Source organism: Anopheles arabiensis, chromosome 3 (genome assembly GCF_016920715.1).
Source record: "Anopheles arabiensis isolate DONGOLA chromosome 3, AaraD3, whole genome shotgun sequence".
Classification (NCBI taxonomy): Eukaryota; Metazoa; Arthropoda; class Insecta; order Diptera; family Culicidae; genus Anopheles; species Anopheles arabiensis.
Window position 1 is genome coordinate 74,508,117 of NC_053518.1, and position 13,275 is coordinate 74,521,391.

Here is a 13,275-nt window from a genome sequence, read left to right on the forward strand (position 1 = left end):
GTTGCTGTCTTCAACAAAATTACTTGGAATAGACATAGTTGTTTAAGAAAATACATTGCAGCTACATCCTTTAAATTGGTGTCTAACTGGAATGTACCTGGAATATCCAACAGTTCGACATTAAGTTATATTTTATACTAAAAAACAAAAACAAAAAATCCAAATGCTCTATAATTTTGTGCACTAAACAGTAGTCATCAGCGTCACGTCTCACCCTAATACGAACACGAACAGCACCTAACCTATCCTATATATGTTGCCGGGTTCGGGCACAATTTCTGAAGCACCCAGACACGAAACGGTACACTTTTTGGTGATTATTTTCTCGCTTCTTGTTTGTTATACCATCGTTCGTACACACGTCGAAACGAACGGATGGACACGTACGTACGACGTACCCGGTCCCCTTCCTATGTCCCACGATCGTTACGCGGCATTCTTGTGACGCTCTGATACGCTAACGGTGCGATATAACATCTCCAACTCAAGGATGGAGCCAAATGTCCTGTCGAGTGGTAGGCAAGTGTACGGCTTCAACTCATCACCGTAACAATCGTTCGCCGAAGCTTAGCACGCCTGTTATGTGCGAAATCCACAATTTAGGTCCCGGGCGAGACGAGCACGTGATGCGCGTTTCGTACACCTTTGCATTTCGGCTCACGATCGTCCGTGCCCTTTCGTCCTGATCTCTTGATCCGTTTGACGATAATGGTCTTTTGTCGACTGTCAGATCGTGTCTGGCATTGTGTCTGCTTTCCCGCATGTACGGCCCTGTGGTAGTGATTAAATGATAATGATATCAATAACGAGCCGTGTCATGGTGGACGGACAAGCAGCTCCAAGTCTGCCGACAAACGTAGGGGAAAACATATTCGGCAGAAACATGTTTCTTTGCTGATTGTGATGGTTAGCATGTGTTTTGTCGACTTACTTCTTATCAATATCAATATTTGATAGTAAATAGAACAAAAACGGTACGATATGAAATGAAATACGCACAGGGGGAATAAGAATGTAGGGGAAGGTAGGTAAAGACGGACACGTTAAGGGAAATGGTAAAAATCTAGGGATATATAACTGCAATGACCATGAAAATGTGCATACATTATCTTACACTCATGTTTTATCAGAAAATGTGTTAAAACTTTTAAGTTTCCATCGATTTTCGCGTTTTTTCATGAATGAAAAACATGGTTTTTTTCGTGTGGTTTTGAAATATTCGGGTAAGACGGACACCTGATATGGGAAAGATGGACACCATGAAGGGTAAGATGGACACCTGTAGAAAACGTTGGAAAGTTAAGAGTTTTACAGTATTTTAACAAATTATATCGCTTTCCACGTCCTGGTACGTTTATTAACCAATTCTTGGCCTATTGCAACGACGATTCATTCAGCCGTGGATTTAGGAATTGTAAGCACCGCTTCTAATGTATCGTAGAATGCAGGATCTAAAGCATTATTGAAATATCGCGCACTTACAGCTGACGTTGCTCCAGCTTACAGAACAACAGTCTAGAACTACCTAAGAAAATTACTACGCGAAAAGACCACGTCCCCAGTATTTTTTGAGGGACTTGTTAATAGTTTAATCCATTTTCCACCATGTCAAAATTCAACATTTGATATTTGTAATCCCATAGAATTTCTCATCTATTCCTGAACAAAATCGTATCAATGCCTCATCTTTTTCTTGTTTAAAGTTGTAAAGTTATGTCGTGACAAGATATTCGATTTCTTGAAGCGCCTCATCAGCGTCGAGCGAGTAATAGCATAACGCATGACAACTATTTTGACCGGTGTTTCATTTCTCGCTTATTTTAATACTTTTTCTAGTTGCTGATTGGTTTATAGCTTCGGAATACCCTTATTTAAGGTATTTGAAGAAATCTATTTATCACTAATTGATTTAAGAAGTAAAATAAATCGATAAATTTGGTGTCCATCTTTCCCTACAACAAGGTGTCCGTCTTTCCCGCTTTGGTGTCAGAATGTTTAAACCACCAGAAAACAATATTTTGTATTGCTTTCATTCTCGATCTTTCGCCAGTTTTTTCATTAATGATCACGACAACTCATTCATGAAATAAAACTTCCGGAAATATAAACAATACAAGTTGTAGAGCTTAAGATCCGTAGTAGTCAAATTAGATCCACAAGGATGCTCATGATTGAAAATTTATTTTGTTCGTGGATTTAACCAATTTTGCATATATTATGCCAAAAATGTTCTCAAATGTGTTGTTTAACTTTAAGTTAGGATGCTGCATTGTTGATTATTTCGAAAACTACCTCTTTGATGCATTTATGAGAAGTGTCCATCTTACCCGCAGTGTCCGTCTTTACCTACCTTCCCCTACTCAATTGGTAGTGTTTTCTCTGTATTGTTGAAACATTTCTGAACAAGAGAGCAGTTACATTAGATAGTTTTAAGGTTTTACTGCTTGTAGGCTTTACAGATGAATTTATTATTATCCAAAATCAATCACTTTTTAGAATAAATTATCAGCTTTTCATATGTCTGCAGGTTATAATAAAACTGATGAGTCATGCAATAGAAGATTCTGCACTAGATTTGAACTCAAATTTCAGGACATGACTGATTGTGCCTTGGAAATGAAAGTCTTCAGTCGAAGTAGGATAATAAATTGACTCTTTAATGCCTTTTTTCATAGAGGTCATGAAACACATTGAAATTAGGACTTTAGATTACTTAAATCCCAAACTTAGGACTTTAGATTACTTAAATCCCAAACTATATTTTTTGTTTACGGAGCATCAATTGCTTGGTACCAACAGGTTAAAATAGAGTTGCATAGAATAACATTTATAACTGATAATGGTTACACTGGTAGGTTATATCAAACACAACACTCTGAATTATCTGTACAACTTCAGGAAAAGATATCGTTAAATATTAATTTCGCAAAAATCTGAAAAATATTTCCTTCTGAAACCTAAACCTACAAAAATCCTGCTGAAAATCGAAACAAATGCTTGAGAAACCACTTCTTCTTGAGCAAATAAAAAAAAATTAATGTTTAGCCACGCACGTGCTCGTTATCGACTTGCCAATCTCACTAACACACTAACATGCATCTCCAACAAACCAAGACATACGGCCCACAATAAATAAACACTGTATTAGAGCAACGCTCGAGGGATTATTTTATATTACATAGCTGGAACAAGCTCAGAACCCCCACACTCCCACACTTATACACACACACACACAAAGCAAAGGGCACAATACCATGCATACACGCCTGCTATTATCGCTTTCCAGCGCACTGAACCATAGCGCGATGTCACCCGCCCACAGCAATGAGTTCTCGTGAACCTGGGACCAGCGCTCCCCAAGGGGCCGTTCCCATCTTAACAATGATCGAAAAGAACCTGTTATTGTTTGCTATCATTGCGTGCTAATTAAATGTGACGTCTCATCTTCTCGTTGCTCTGTCTCACTCTCTATTTCCTTCTCTCTCTCTTACCTTCCCTCTAGTTCGGCAAGGCCCCATCCATCCAGCCACACCACCCCAAAACCGTGACATTGGATCGGCACTCGAAGCGTGACATCGTAAAGTGGTGCACAACGGATCCGCAGCCAAGACAACGGTTACCCACTGACGACCCGCCCAGTGACGACGATGACGACTAAGGTGGACGGGGTGCCGGGCCCGCGGAACAACGGGCACGAGATGGCCCCGCTCAACACGCGTGCCCGCGGGGACGGTACGCACGGTGTCACGATCATGCTGTCGCCGCCGGACCGCAGCTCGATCGGTTCGCGGGAAGGGGCCGGTGCGCTGCCCGACGGCGACCCGGACCGGGCGGCCTGGTCCGGCAAGATGCAGTTTTTCCTCAGTATTATCGGCTACTCGGTCGGGCTTGGCAACATCTGGCGGTTTCCGTACCTTTGCCAGCAGAATGGAGGAGGTAAGTTGTGATGTTTTTTTGCTCATAATGACCGGGGGTTTGGGAAAATCATGGGAGAGAGGAAAATCAATATTAGTATCCCTAGATCATTCTGAATGGGATATTGTTGCGAATCGGTGCCAAAAACCGTTCGGGACCAGATGTAGGCACCAGCAGGGACAGGGCGATAAATTATTGAATTAAAATCAATTTCATACCCGGATAGATGCAGCGGAGATCTGTAGCACGTGAGCGTCTGTCCCACAAGCAGCGAGGCGCTCCTGCTAAGCTGCACGGTTTTTGGCAGCCAATCTTTTTCACTTGCACTTGCCTATTTGTTTGGCAACGGTTCTGCCGCACGCTTAGAAGCTGTTACCCCGCGCCAATTGCAGGCGGAGAAAAGTCAGCCAAAGTTATTGTTGAAGTGTAAAAGGTGTAATTGCATGACAGTGTTAAACATGTCAAACGTGCTGGTACGGCTTCACTCAAGTGCAAATGGCATTTATATTATATTATTTTTATGTAAGTTCATGCAATCTAAAGGACTCCTTTTAGATTGAACGAGCTTATAGAACCGTATAAAACATAGCTTGGAAAAGTGAAGCTAAGCTTTTGACAGATGAATCTGAACGTCTTCTAAAATTCCATATTACAGGAGAAAACTCATACAAATGTATCTATTCTACAAATTTTTGCACCTTTTGGTTGTTTGAAATTGGGTCGACGTGTGAAAGACATGTTTTTTCTCGTTTTTTCAATACTTTTATTTATTATTTTAATCTACATTTTGCTAGATATAGAATTTCTGCAAAGATAGGAACGAATTGAAAGAAAACTTTCTTACTTGCAACATCTTAAATCACAATAAATGCCTTCAAACGTTGATTTGATTTGTGCGCGTCGATTTCTTTAATTTTGTTCCGATTTCATTAAACTGATACTACGATTCAACAATAGGTGCCTCTCCTCGACAGTACACGCAGCGTACCCCCTCTACCCTTGAATACAACTACGCAGGGTCTAACTAATTTATTATCGATCACCTCCACCACACCCAACCGGTCCCCGATTGGCCCGATTGGGCGCTGCAACTGTTTGCGTTACTCACTGCACTACGTATCAATTACGGAAATTTGTTCCAATCAGCACCCATTGGTTGGCACGTTTCGCACTTCGATTGATACTGACAGCGCCGGCATTCGGTGGACACGTTAATAGGAACGTTAGTAGCGCGACAAGGGCCGGCCACACGACCTAGTCTAGGTCGTCGTCGGTGTCGCTGTCGCGTTGGGCGATTGTGTTTGAAGCAAGCGCTGGACCCCTAATGATAGTACACGGCGCGGCATCTGACGCCTCAAGACTTCACAGTAAATGGAGATTCTTTTTTTTGTTTTGTTCAATCCAGCACCCCCTCTTCTTGCCAGGGTCAAATTTATCAGCGGCGCTGACTATCGATCAGTAGTCATTCTTGCCGGAAGTGTTAAAAGCAGTTCATGGAGAAAATGAAATTGTTTTACGAAATTCTTAAAACACAAAAAAAAACTTTATAGAATCTTTTACTCGTGAAGCATTGGAACTTTTGGAAAGTTTGTCTTTTCACCTTTTTTTTTATTTAATGACTAAAGTATTTTGTCGAAACGAGAATGGAACGCAAAAGTTTTTCAATCGATTAAACAATCATTCAACCTTGTGGAAAACGTTCCAATCTTTTCCAATTGGGCAGTTCTCCAGTATCAATAAATATTTTCCAATGTTTTATCGAATTAGATCGCAGTGATCTGTGGCATTATAGCTCAAGGTTATTTTACCGCACGGCTACACGAGGTGAAATATACAGCGAAATGAACTATTTGTCAGTTGAAATATCGGTCAGACAGTAACCAACTTATGTGCAATGTAAACAAATAACTTGTACAAAATCGTAACTAAAACCATTAAAAAAATCAATATCAAGTATCAAGTAATTTTCAGTCAACAATTCTTCGTTTCGTCTAGTTTGTGAATGTTCCGCTTAAGGAGACACTCTTTTCGAGTGATTATTGAAAGCGGATGTAGCATCTCCCCCAACTCCATAGCTGCACCTGTCAGATATTTCTCCTGTCAAATAGTTCATTTCGCTGTAGTTCACCTCGTGTTGCCGCGCGGTTACACATTGCTTTCGATAGCGTAAAGTTTCGATTGCTTTACTTCAAGCCAGGCAGTATCTATTAACATACCTTACTAAAGCTGCCAACAACTTACTGGTCGAGTTGGTGATGAAGGTGAATTTAATTAAACAAAAATAGCCACTCACCAAAACTTTCTTTTAATTTTACTTTCACTCGTACTTTTCTCTTCCTTACACGATTGACCTACTTTCTTTTTTCTTCTTTTTCTTTCGGTTGATTTATGATTTCCACTATCCTTACTCACAAACGTGTCTATTTCAAAGGAAAACACGTCACCGTAGGTTTTTACAGAATGTAAACTCTTTCATCTGAAGTTGAAAATATGTTTCTGTTTAACAGTAGTCACGAACAATTATTTGAAAAACATCAAAGATTCACTCATATTGCGACATTACCAACATCTTATAGAATAAATTTTGAGCAAAAAAATTAATTAGTTCTGCTAACAATTTTGACTAAACCTCAACAAGTAAAAGAAATCTCTTTTGTTTTTTTTTTCTTATATATGGTATAAAATGACTATACAAATTTCATTTATATTCATAGCATTAAAAATCAATTGAATAATCACTATTTTAGTAAAAAGTTGTTATTTAATTTGAAGTTTTACTATATTGATGAATAGTTGAGTCAAAAAACTACAATGTATTCACTATTGCTTAAGTATTAAAACGTGATTTTCTTAAATTAATTTCCTAGCATAATGCATTCCAATAAAACAAGGAAACATTACTTTAAAAGTGATAAATAGCAAATCTCTAGTCTAGTACACCACGAATCATCCAACGCTTGCCGCGAGAAACTAAATTTCGGTGTGATTAATCTCCACCACCTATTAAAAGCCAGGCGCCTCCATTAGCAATCAGCTCCGAACGTTTAAACCCGAACAACCTTGATCTTGGGTCGCGTGATACCAATGACCGGTGCATTAAAATTCATTCATCAGTCATCGCTCTCGACTCTGTACTCTTTATTTGCAAGAGACTACCATTACCATTAAAACCCATTACATCGTTCAAAGGCGCCTTCCGCCCTTGAGCGCAGCACAGGGGGGCCTCTGCGGTCGCACGGGGGATGGAAGCAGGCGCCAAGTTCAAGTTGAATGGTGTGCGAGGGGATGAGCGTAGTAACTACAAAACCCAACCACTGTGCATTGTGCCGGTGGGCGGCGACATTCGAGCAGCCCGCAAGCTTCATTGATCGATCGGCAAATACAAATTGCACAGATTTGGCGTCATTAAACCGAACGGTTGGCGCTCCTTGCAGCGATTTTAAAACCCGCTTACTCGCCTCTCGTGGGTGCCTATGCTAGAAATCAATTACAATGCCATCGAGCTGACACTAACCACCACCACCACCACCACCACCACCACCTGACTGATGTGGTTAGTGATGGTCAATGAAGCGAGCAATGAACAGTGCATGATGTTGAAGGTACACCTATTCACTATCGCTCAATATGCTCGTAATTGTTTTCGTGCTTGTCACAGCATAGTGCAGCCAAACGATCGAGAGACGAACGATACACTATTACTCTTTCGAGAGCAGTATGTACGAGGAAAAAAAGGAGGCAAACAACGCCCTGCTCCCTGCTCTACTCTCGAGACGAACTTTCGCCCTTTTGCAGACGTAAACAAATACATCACGTTGACGTTGACGGTTTGAAAGGCGGGACAGGGGTTGCAAGCTTGTCAGTCGCAGTCACAGGCTGTTAAAAATAACGTACAGATCATTGGTCGGCGTTGGTGAGCAGGAAAATGCCTCGCCGGTGAGACATTAGCACACTTTTTCCCTTTGCGCTGTCCAGAGTTTGCCTGCGCACCTTCGCACGTAAAGGAACGTGCAAAGTTGACTCAATCGTTTACGTTTTCTTCCTACGCTCACCTATGACACAGAGACCTTCTCGTTACAGCACTCGCGCCACCAGTGTGGGGGGCAAATATGCGTGCCCGCGACGGATGCCAATGAAAATCCGATCGAATGGCGCCAGCAAAAGCGTTCTTCGACATTGCTTTGCTTTTACCTCAACGCCACCGACGGCTATATAAATACGTCGTCTCACCGATAGGACACATGCGCCACCCGGGGCGGGCGAGGGTTATAAGCGATCCTATCGAACGAGCGGAAGTGTAAAGTCCAGCCACACCACACCGTAGCCGTTCGATCGATTGAAATTGCATCATGAAACCTTGTGTATCAACGACAGAAAGCGGAGTAGGAAGAGGAACGGGCAAAGAAGTAAAGGACCGATGTGTTTCCTAACTTTGTTTTGCCTCGGATCCCACATCAGTTCGGGGAAAGTGTTGCAAAGGAGAGTGTTGTTGTTTTTTTGCCTGAAAAGGAAGTCTTTCTATACCACAAAATGAAGTGAAGTGGGAAATAGTATGTGAGTAGTATTACAGGGTTTTCCAGAGGTTCTTATAGTTGTGGGAGACTTCCTTGACTCTATCTAATAGGAAGTGAACTTCGTACGTTGGAAATTGGACTCTATGGCTCCCTTTTTGGAAAGGATCCTTGGAAATTTCTTATTGGGTTTGTCCAACAAGGATTGGGATGGAGATCCCAATTCCCATTACATTAAGTTAATTTCACTTAAGAAGGAGTCAATAAAGTGTCCCACAGCTATGAGAACTCATGGATAACCCTGTATTGCTGGGAAATCATACAGCCGCTGGCAGCCGGAGTACTTGTAACGAGAATTGCGTGTCACGACGCCCTAGACACTGCTGACCTACAACGGGAGGGAAACGGCCGGCGCTTACGGCACAGCGTACACTGTACAGTGATTGGCAGGTGCCAGGGTTTGCGGACACCACCTACCGTTCTGGCCGCTCACACGAGGCAAACTCTGCTTATGAAACACGCGGTACACAACACAACTACTTCCCCTCTTGCTGGACGGGGAAAGGAGGTAAATGTTAGTACCGCTTCGAGTGGATAGCGGTCCGATTGGCGAGGTAGTGGATGCATCACTAACAACAACAACAATAACAACAACATCGCGGCAAACACACTCACAGCGTCATATGGCATCAGCTGAAAAGTGGAAAACTGCGCACGATGCACTTGATCGCAATAAAACGCGGTCAGCCGGGAAGTGGTGAAGATGTGTGTGCGGAAACGAATGGAACGGAGGATGATGCCATAGAAAATCGTTGGCGCTAGCCATTGAAACTAGAGCATGAAATATTAAATGGAAAATGGCAAACACTGGCTCAAGCGCTGGTTAGTAGTGCCCATTCGACGTCCCCTGTCAGTCGGTTTATTTTTGGCCACCATCCTTTGGGCCAACGCGCACTGTACCGGGAACGTGTCGAATCTTGGGGAAAGTCGCGGGATTACAGATATAACACGGATGCTTTCTGTGAACGTACTTAGAATAATTAATGTGCTGCATGTGAAGGTATGTGGCGTGCTTGTTGGATTTGTCATGTCAATGAAAAATGATATGTTTTGTCTCATTTCATCTGTTCTTCTTCTATTTGGCCTAACGTCCTTGGTGGACATGCCGGACTACATATGCTTTCGAGACCTACCTGTACCATGCAGCCAGTTAGTCAGTGCTTGCTACGAAGGGACGACTGCACCACAGGAACGCACCTGCTCTTCATCTGCTCTATTAAATGTTATGATTTTTTCATGTCGATATGTTGTTGACCTTGACATTTAACCTAAATCAAGTGAAAAAATGATTACAAAAGATAGTTTATTTTATACAAAATTGCAGACGTATCAGAGCGAGCGATAGAAAGATACTCGATTATCCCATTAATGTATTAGCTACACAAGAGTAACTCATGATTCCGATTCACTAATCTTCATCAATCTTCCAAGAGGACTGTTTCAGCAAAGTCTCAAAGTTTGAGATTTTCGAATCTCTAAAGACATGAGATAAAGATAAAGATAAAGATAAATAAATCTCTTGTCGGAATCATGTCGGAATCAGTGTGTTATGCAACACTCAGAATGTCACTAATTCGATATTATTGTATTGTTTGAATTTTTATGACTTACAATTAGTGTTGGATAATTCAGATTCATGAATCTGAATGAATTTTTGAAATGATTCAATGAATCTGAATCCCGATTGGAAAGATTCATGAATCTTCAAAGATTAATGAATTCCGAAGGATTAATCAATTTCTAAAGATTCATGAATCTCGAAAGATTCACGAATCTCGAAAGATTCATTAATCTCAAAAGATTTATGAATCTCAAAAGTTTTTTATATCTAAAAATAATTACGAATCTCCAGGGATACATGAAACTGTAAGGATTCATAAATTTCTAAAGTTTGAGCTTTTTATTATTCTTCTTTTTTTGCGTAACAACCTACGTGGTTATGCCAGCCTATACAGGCTTTTGAGACTTCTTGGAAAGTACCACGCAGTTGAACCGACAACAGACAAGGATTGGGCAAATTCAATATTTTGGAGATCATACATCTCTAAAGATTCATGAATCCCAAAAGCATTATGAATTTTAATGGATTTATGAATATTATAGATTCATGAATCTTTAGAGATTCATGAATCTTTGAAGATTCGACTCGAGATTAGAATCACTCATCACTGAAGATTCATATGAACGAATCTCAACGAAAGATTCATGAAACCCAACACTACTTACAATGTGTTGAATTCAGAAGCACTAGTTAAAAATGTGAAAACTTTACTCTTTTGAGATTCATGAATCCTGGAAGATATGATTCGTGACTGAAGAGTCACATAAATTAAAGCTTGCGAACGATTTATGAAGTTTACAGTTTTACTATCGACGTTACGGCTGCCATTTTCTATTTCAGTTTTCGGGGAGACCTTTGAATTTCATAAATGCATTATTCTTGGGAACAGATGAACCTTTACTAGAGATAAATTCATACATTATGCCATCGGAAAATTGTCTGCTTATGCTCCCATACTCTCACAAATTGCGCTGAATAGTCCACTTCCATGGAGCGGAAATATAATTGGACGTCAATCACATACAAACCTAACCACATGCATTCATCGAGAATAAGCAAAAATAGCGTTTTCCAATGCACTACACTACAAACGATGCATAAATGTCAGATTTTTATTACAATGGCACATCATTTCTCCAAACGATTCTCGCATGATCTTTTGCACGTTCGTCAACAGACGGACGAACAATAGGTTCTATCAATTCCTGGTGCGAACATACCACCACCAACACACCCACCTGCAGTGTGTCCTCTCAGCTTTGGTTTAAAACCCGGCTCAACCACAGTTACGACAATTTCCATCATCATCATCATCAGCATCGTCATAAGCACGTTCCGAGAGTGCTGTAATGATTTACAATGCACATCCATTTACAGATTTACCACCACTCTATCAGTAGCAGCAGCAGTAGCAGCAGCAACATCAACAGCTGCAGTAGTATAACCGTACCACTGCTCTAAGCACTTCATTAAGTAGAGCAAAAGTTAAACGACGAGCGGACTCAATGCCACCATTTGTCCGGTTTCCGTTTGCCGGTATCGGGTTTGCAGCGCATGTTACAAAACGAGTGTGCGTGTGTGTGTGTGAGGTGTCCCAGTTTATGACGGGTGGAAAATTTTACCGGAAAATGTGTATGCAATTTCGCCACCATCATAAGGCGAATCGGAAAGTATGGCTAAAGAAAGGGACGAACAGTTCATTATGCTATTTTTGACACAAGAAGCGTGCTCCACCAAAAGCGTGTACATTTTTTTCTTACAATCCATCACACATGAAGATGATTCATTTAAGTGTCTCTAGTGGCTTTTTACAGTCTCGTGAGTCATTTAGTAATTTTAAGTGGATTTTACATCCCCCACAAACTGTTTACTGCTGCTGCCGAGGTATTTCAATGGACGTGAATGACAAACAGCTGTTTTGGTAGCAGCATTAACGCTTAACTGCACCGGAAAACTGCATCGTTTCGCTTGAATGCAGCGCAAATAATGGATTTTTTTGCATATCTGCGTATGGCAAAACCAAGCTTAAGTAGTAGTTAGGGCGTAGGATTTGTATTTCATTTAGGATTTGTGAAAACTCTGCAAATTACATTCCTTCTGTATTCTGCTTTTTATTATTTATCGTACCATGAACCAGCATAACATAATTCACACTCATCAAATAAGTGCACTTGCATGAATTGCCAATCAGTTTCATATGATTTGTACCGACATTCGTTCACAATCACCGCATTCCTACGGAGCCGCGCGCATGCAACAATCAGTAAACAGAGCGAGCATTGAGGAAATTATAATCATAACAAATAATAAACCAATGCATCCAGCTGCATGTGCGTCCTATTGCAACGCTTTTGTGCACTGTGCGCCACCTAACCACACCCACCCACGTACCAACGTACCCAACCCAGGCGCCTGGCGGTCCCAATCCCTCCCCCCAACAGCTGGGTTAGTTACACACATACACAAAAGCTACCAGTCCCCTTCTCCCAGCATGTGACGGAACCTTGGCGTTCTACATTACTAAAAGCGGGAAGGAGTTGAGGCGTTGCAGGAAATCCATGCATTTCCCACACAGCCCCCGGTAGGGCAACTATTTATAAATGTGAAAGGAAAATTGTTTTCCATGGTTTGACCTTGCACACCAGCGGTTGTGCTTTCCCGTGCGGAATAAATAACCCGCTGACATGCTATCCTTTTGGCATAATCTTCCGCTAACTACTCTCACCGGTATACCCGTCCGCTGTCGAACGATCGATTCGAACTACCGGTAGTCATCGACCGTCATATTCGTACATCCAACACAAACACACGTGGGCACACGGTGATACAGCGACAGCAAGACCGCAGCGCTAGACACGGGCACGTGGCACCTTTCGGATGGGAATGATTAGTGCGCCTGAAGCTAGGCTAATCCTGCCCACGAAGCACGACGAAACAGCACCACCACCAAAGATCGTCTGCCGTGGCTTCATTTACGGTCGAGCGGACGTAGCGAAACGAACCGTCATCGTGATACCTTACCGTTGGCGAGCGTGAACTTTCCCCGGCGCAGTCCTGGGAAAGCAAATACCCCGTCGTATTTCCCAATTATCTTCTTTCGGAGCCGGCTACATTGAGTTACGAAGGAAAAAAAAGGAAACATGGAGTGTAATTAGTGGACAGCGGTTTGGTGAACGTGATATAAACAGGCTTCGCGGCACACAAAACAGTCGATTTCTTCTGTAGAGT

The 13,275-nt window shown here is 41.7% G+C and overlaps 1 protein-coding gene across 7 annotated transcripts in view; it reads left to right on the plus strand.

Annotated features, from left to right (window-relative positions):
- Positions 1–13,275, plus strand: part of LOC120900380 (sodium-dependent neutral amino acid transporter B(0)AT3) — a 31,754-nt gene that overhangs the window by 7,389 nt on the left and 11,090 nt on the right. For 6 of the 7 annotated variants that reach the window (XM_040307282.1, XM_040307279.1, XM_040307285.1 and 3 more), the window contains exon 3: positions 3,503–3,936. In XM_040307282.1, the coding sequence (XP_040163216.1) occupies positions 3,648–3,936 (289 nt within the window). In that variant the 5' untranslated portion in view covers positions 3,503–3,647. Of the gene's footprint in view, positions 1–3,502; positions 3,937–13,275 lie in introns of those variants that run through there. The other variant, XM_040307283.1, reaches the window with a different exon arrangement.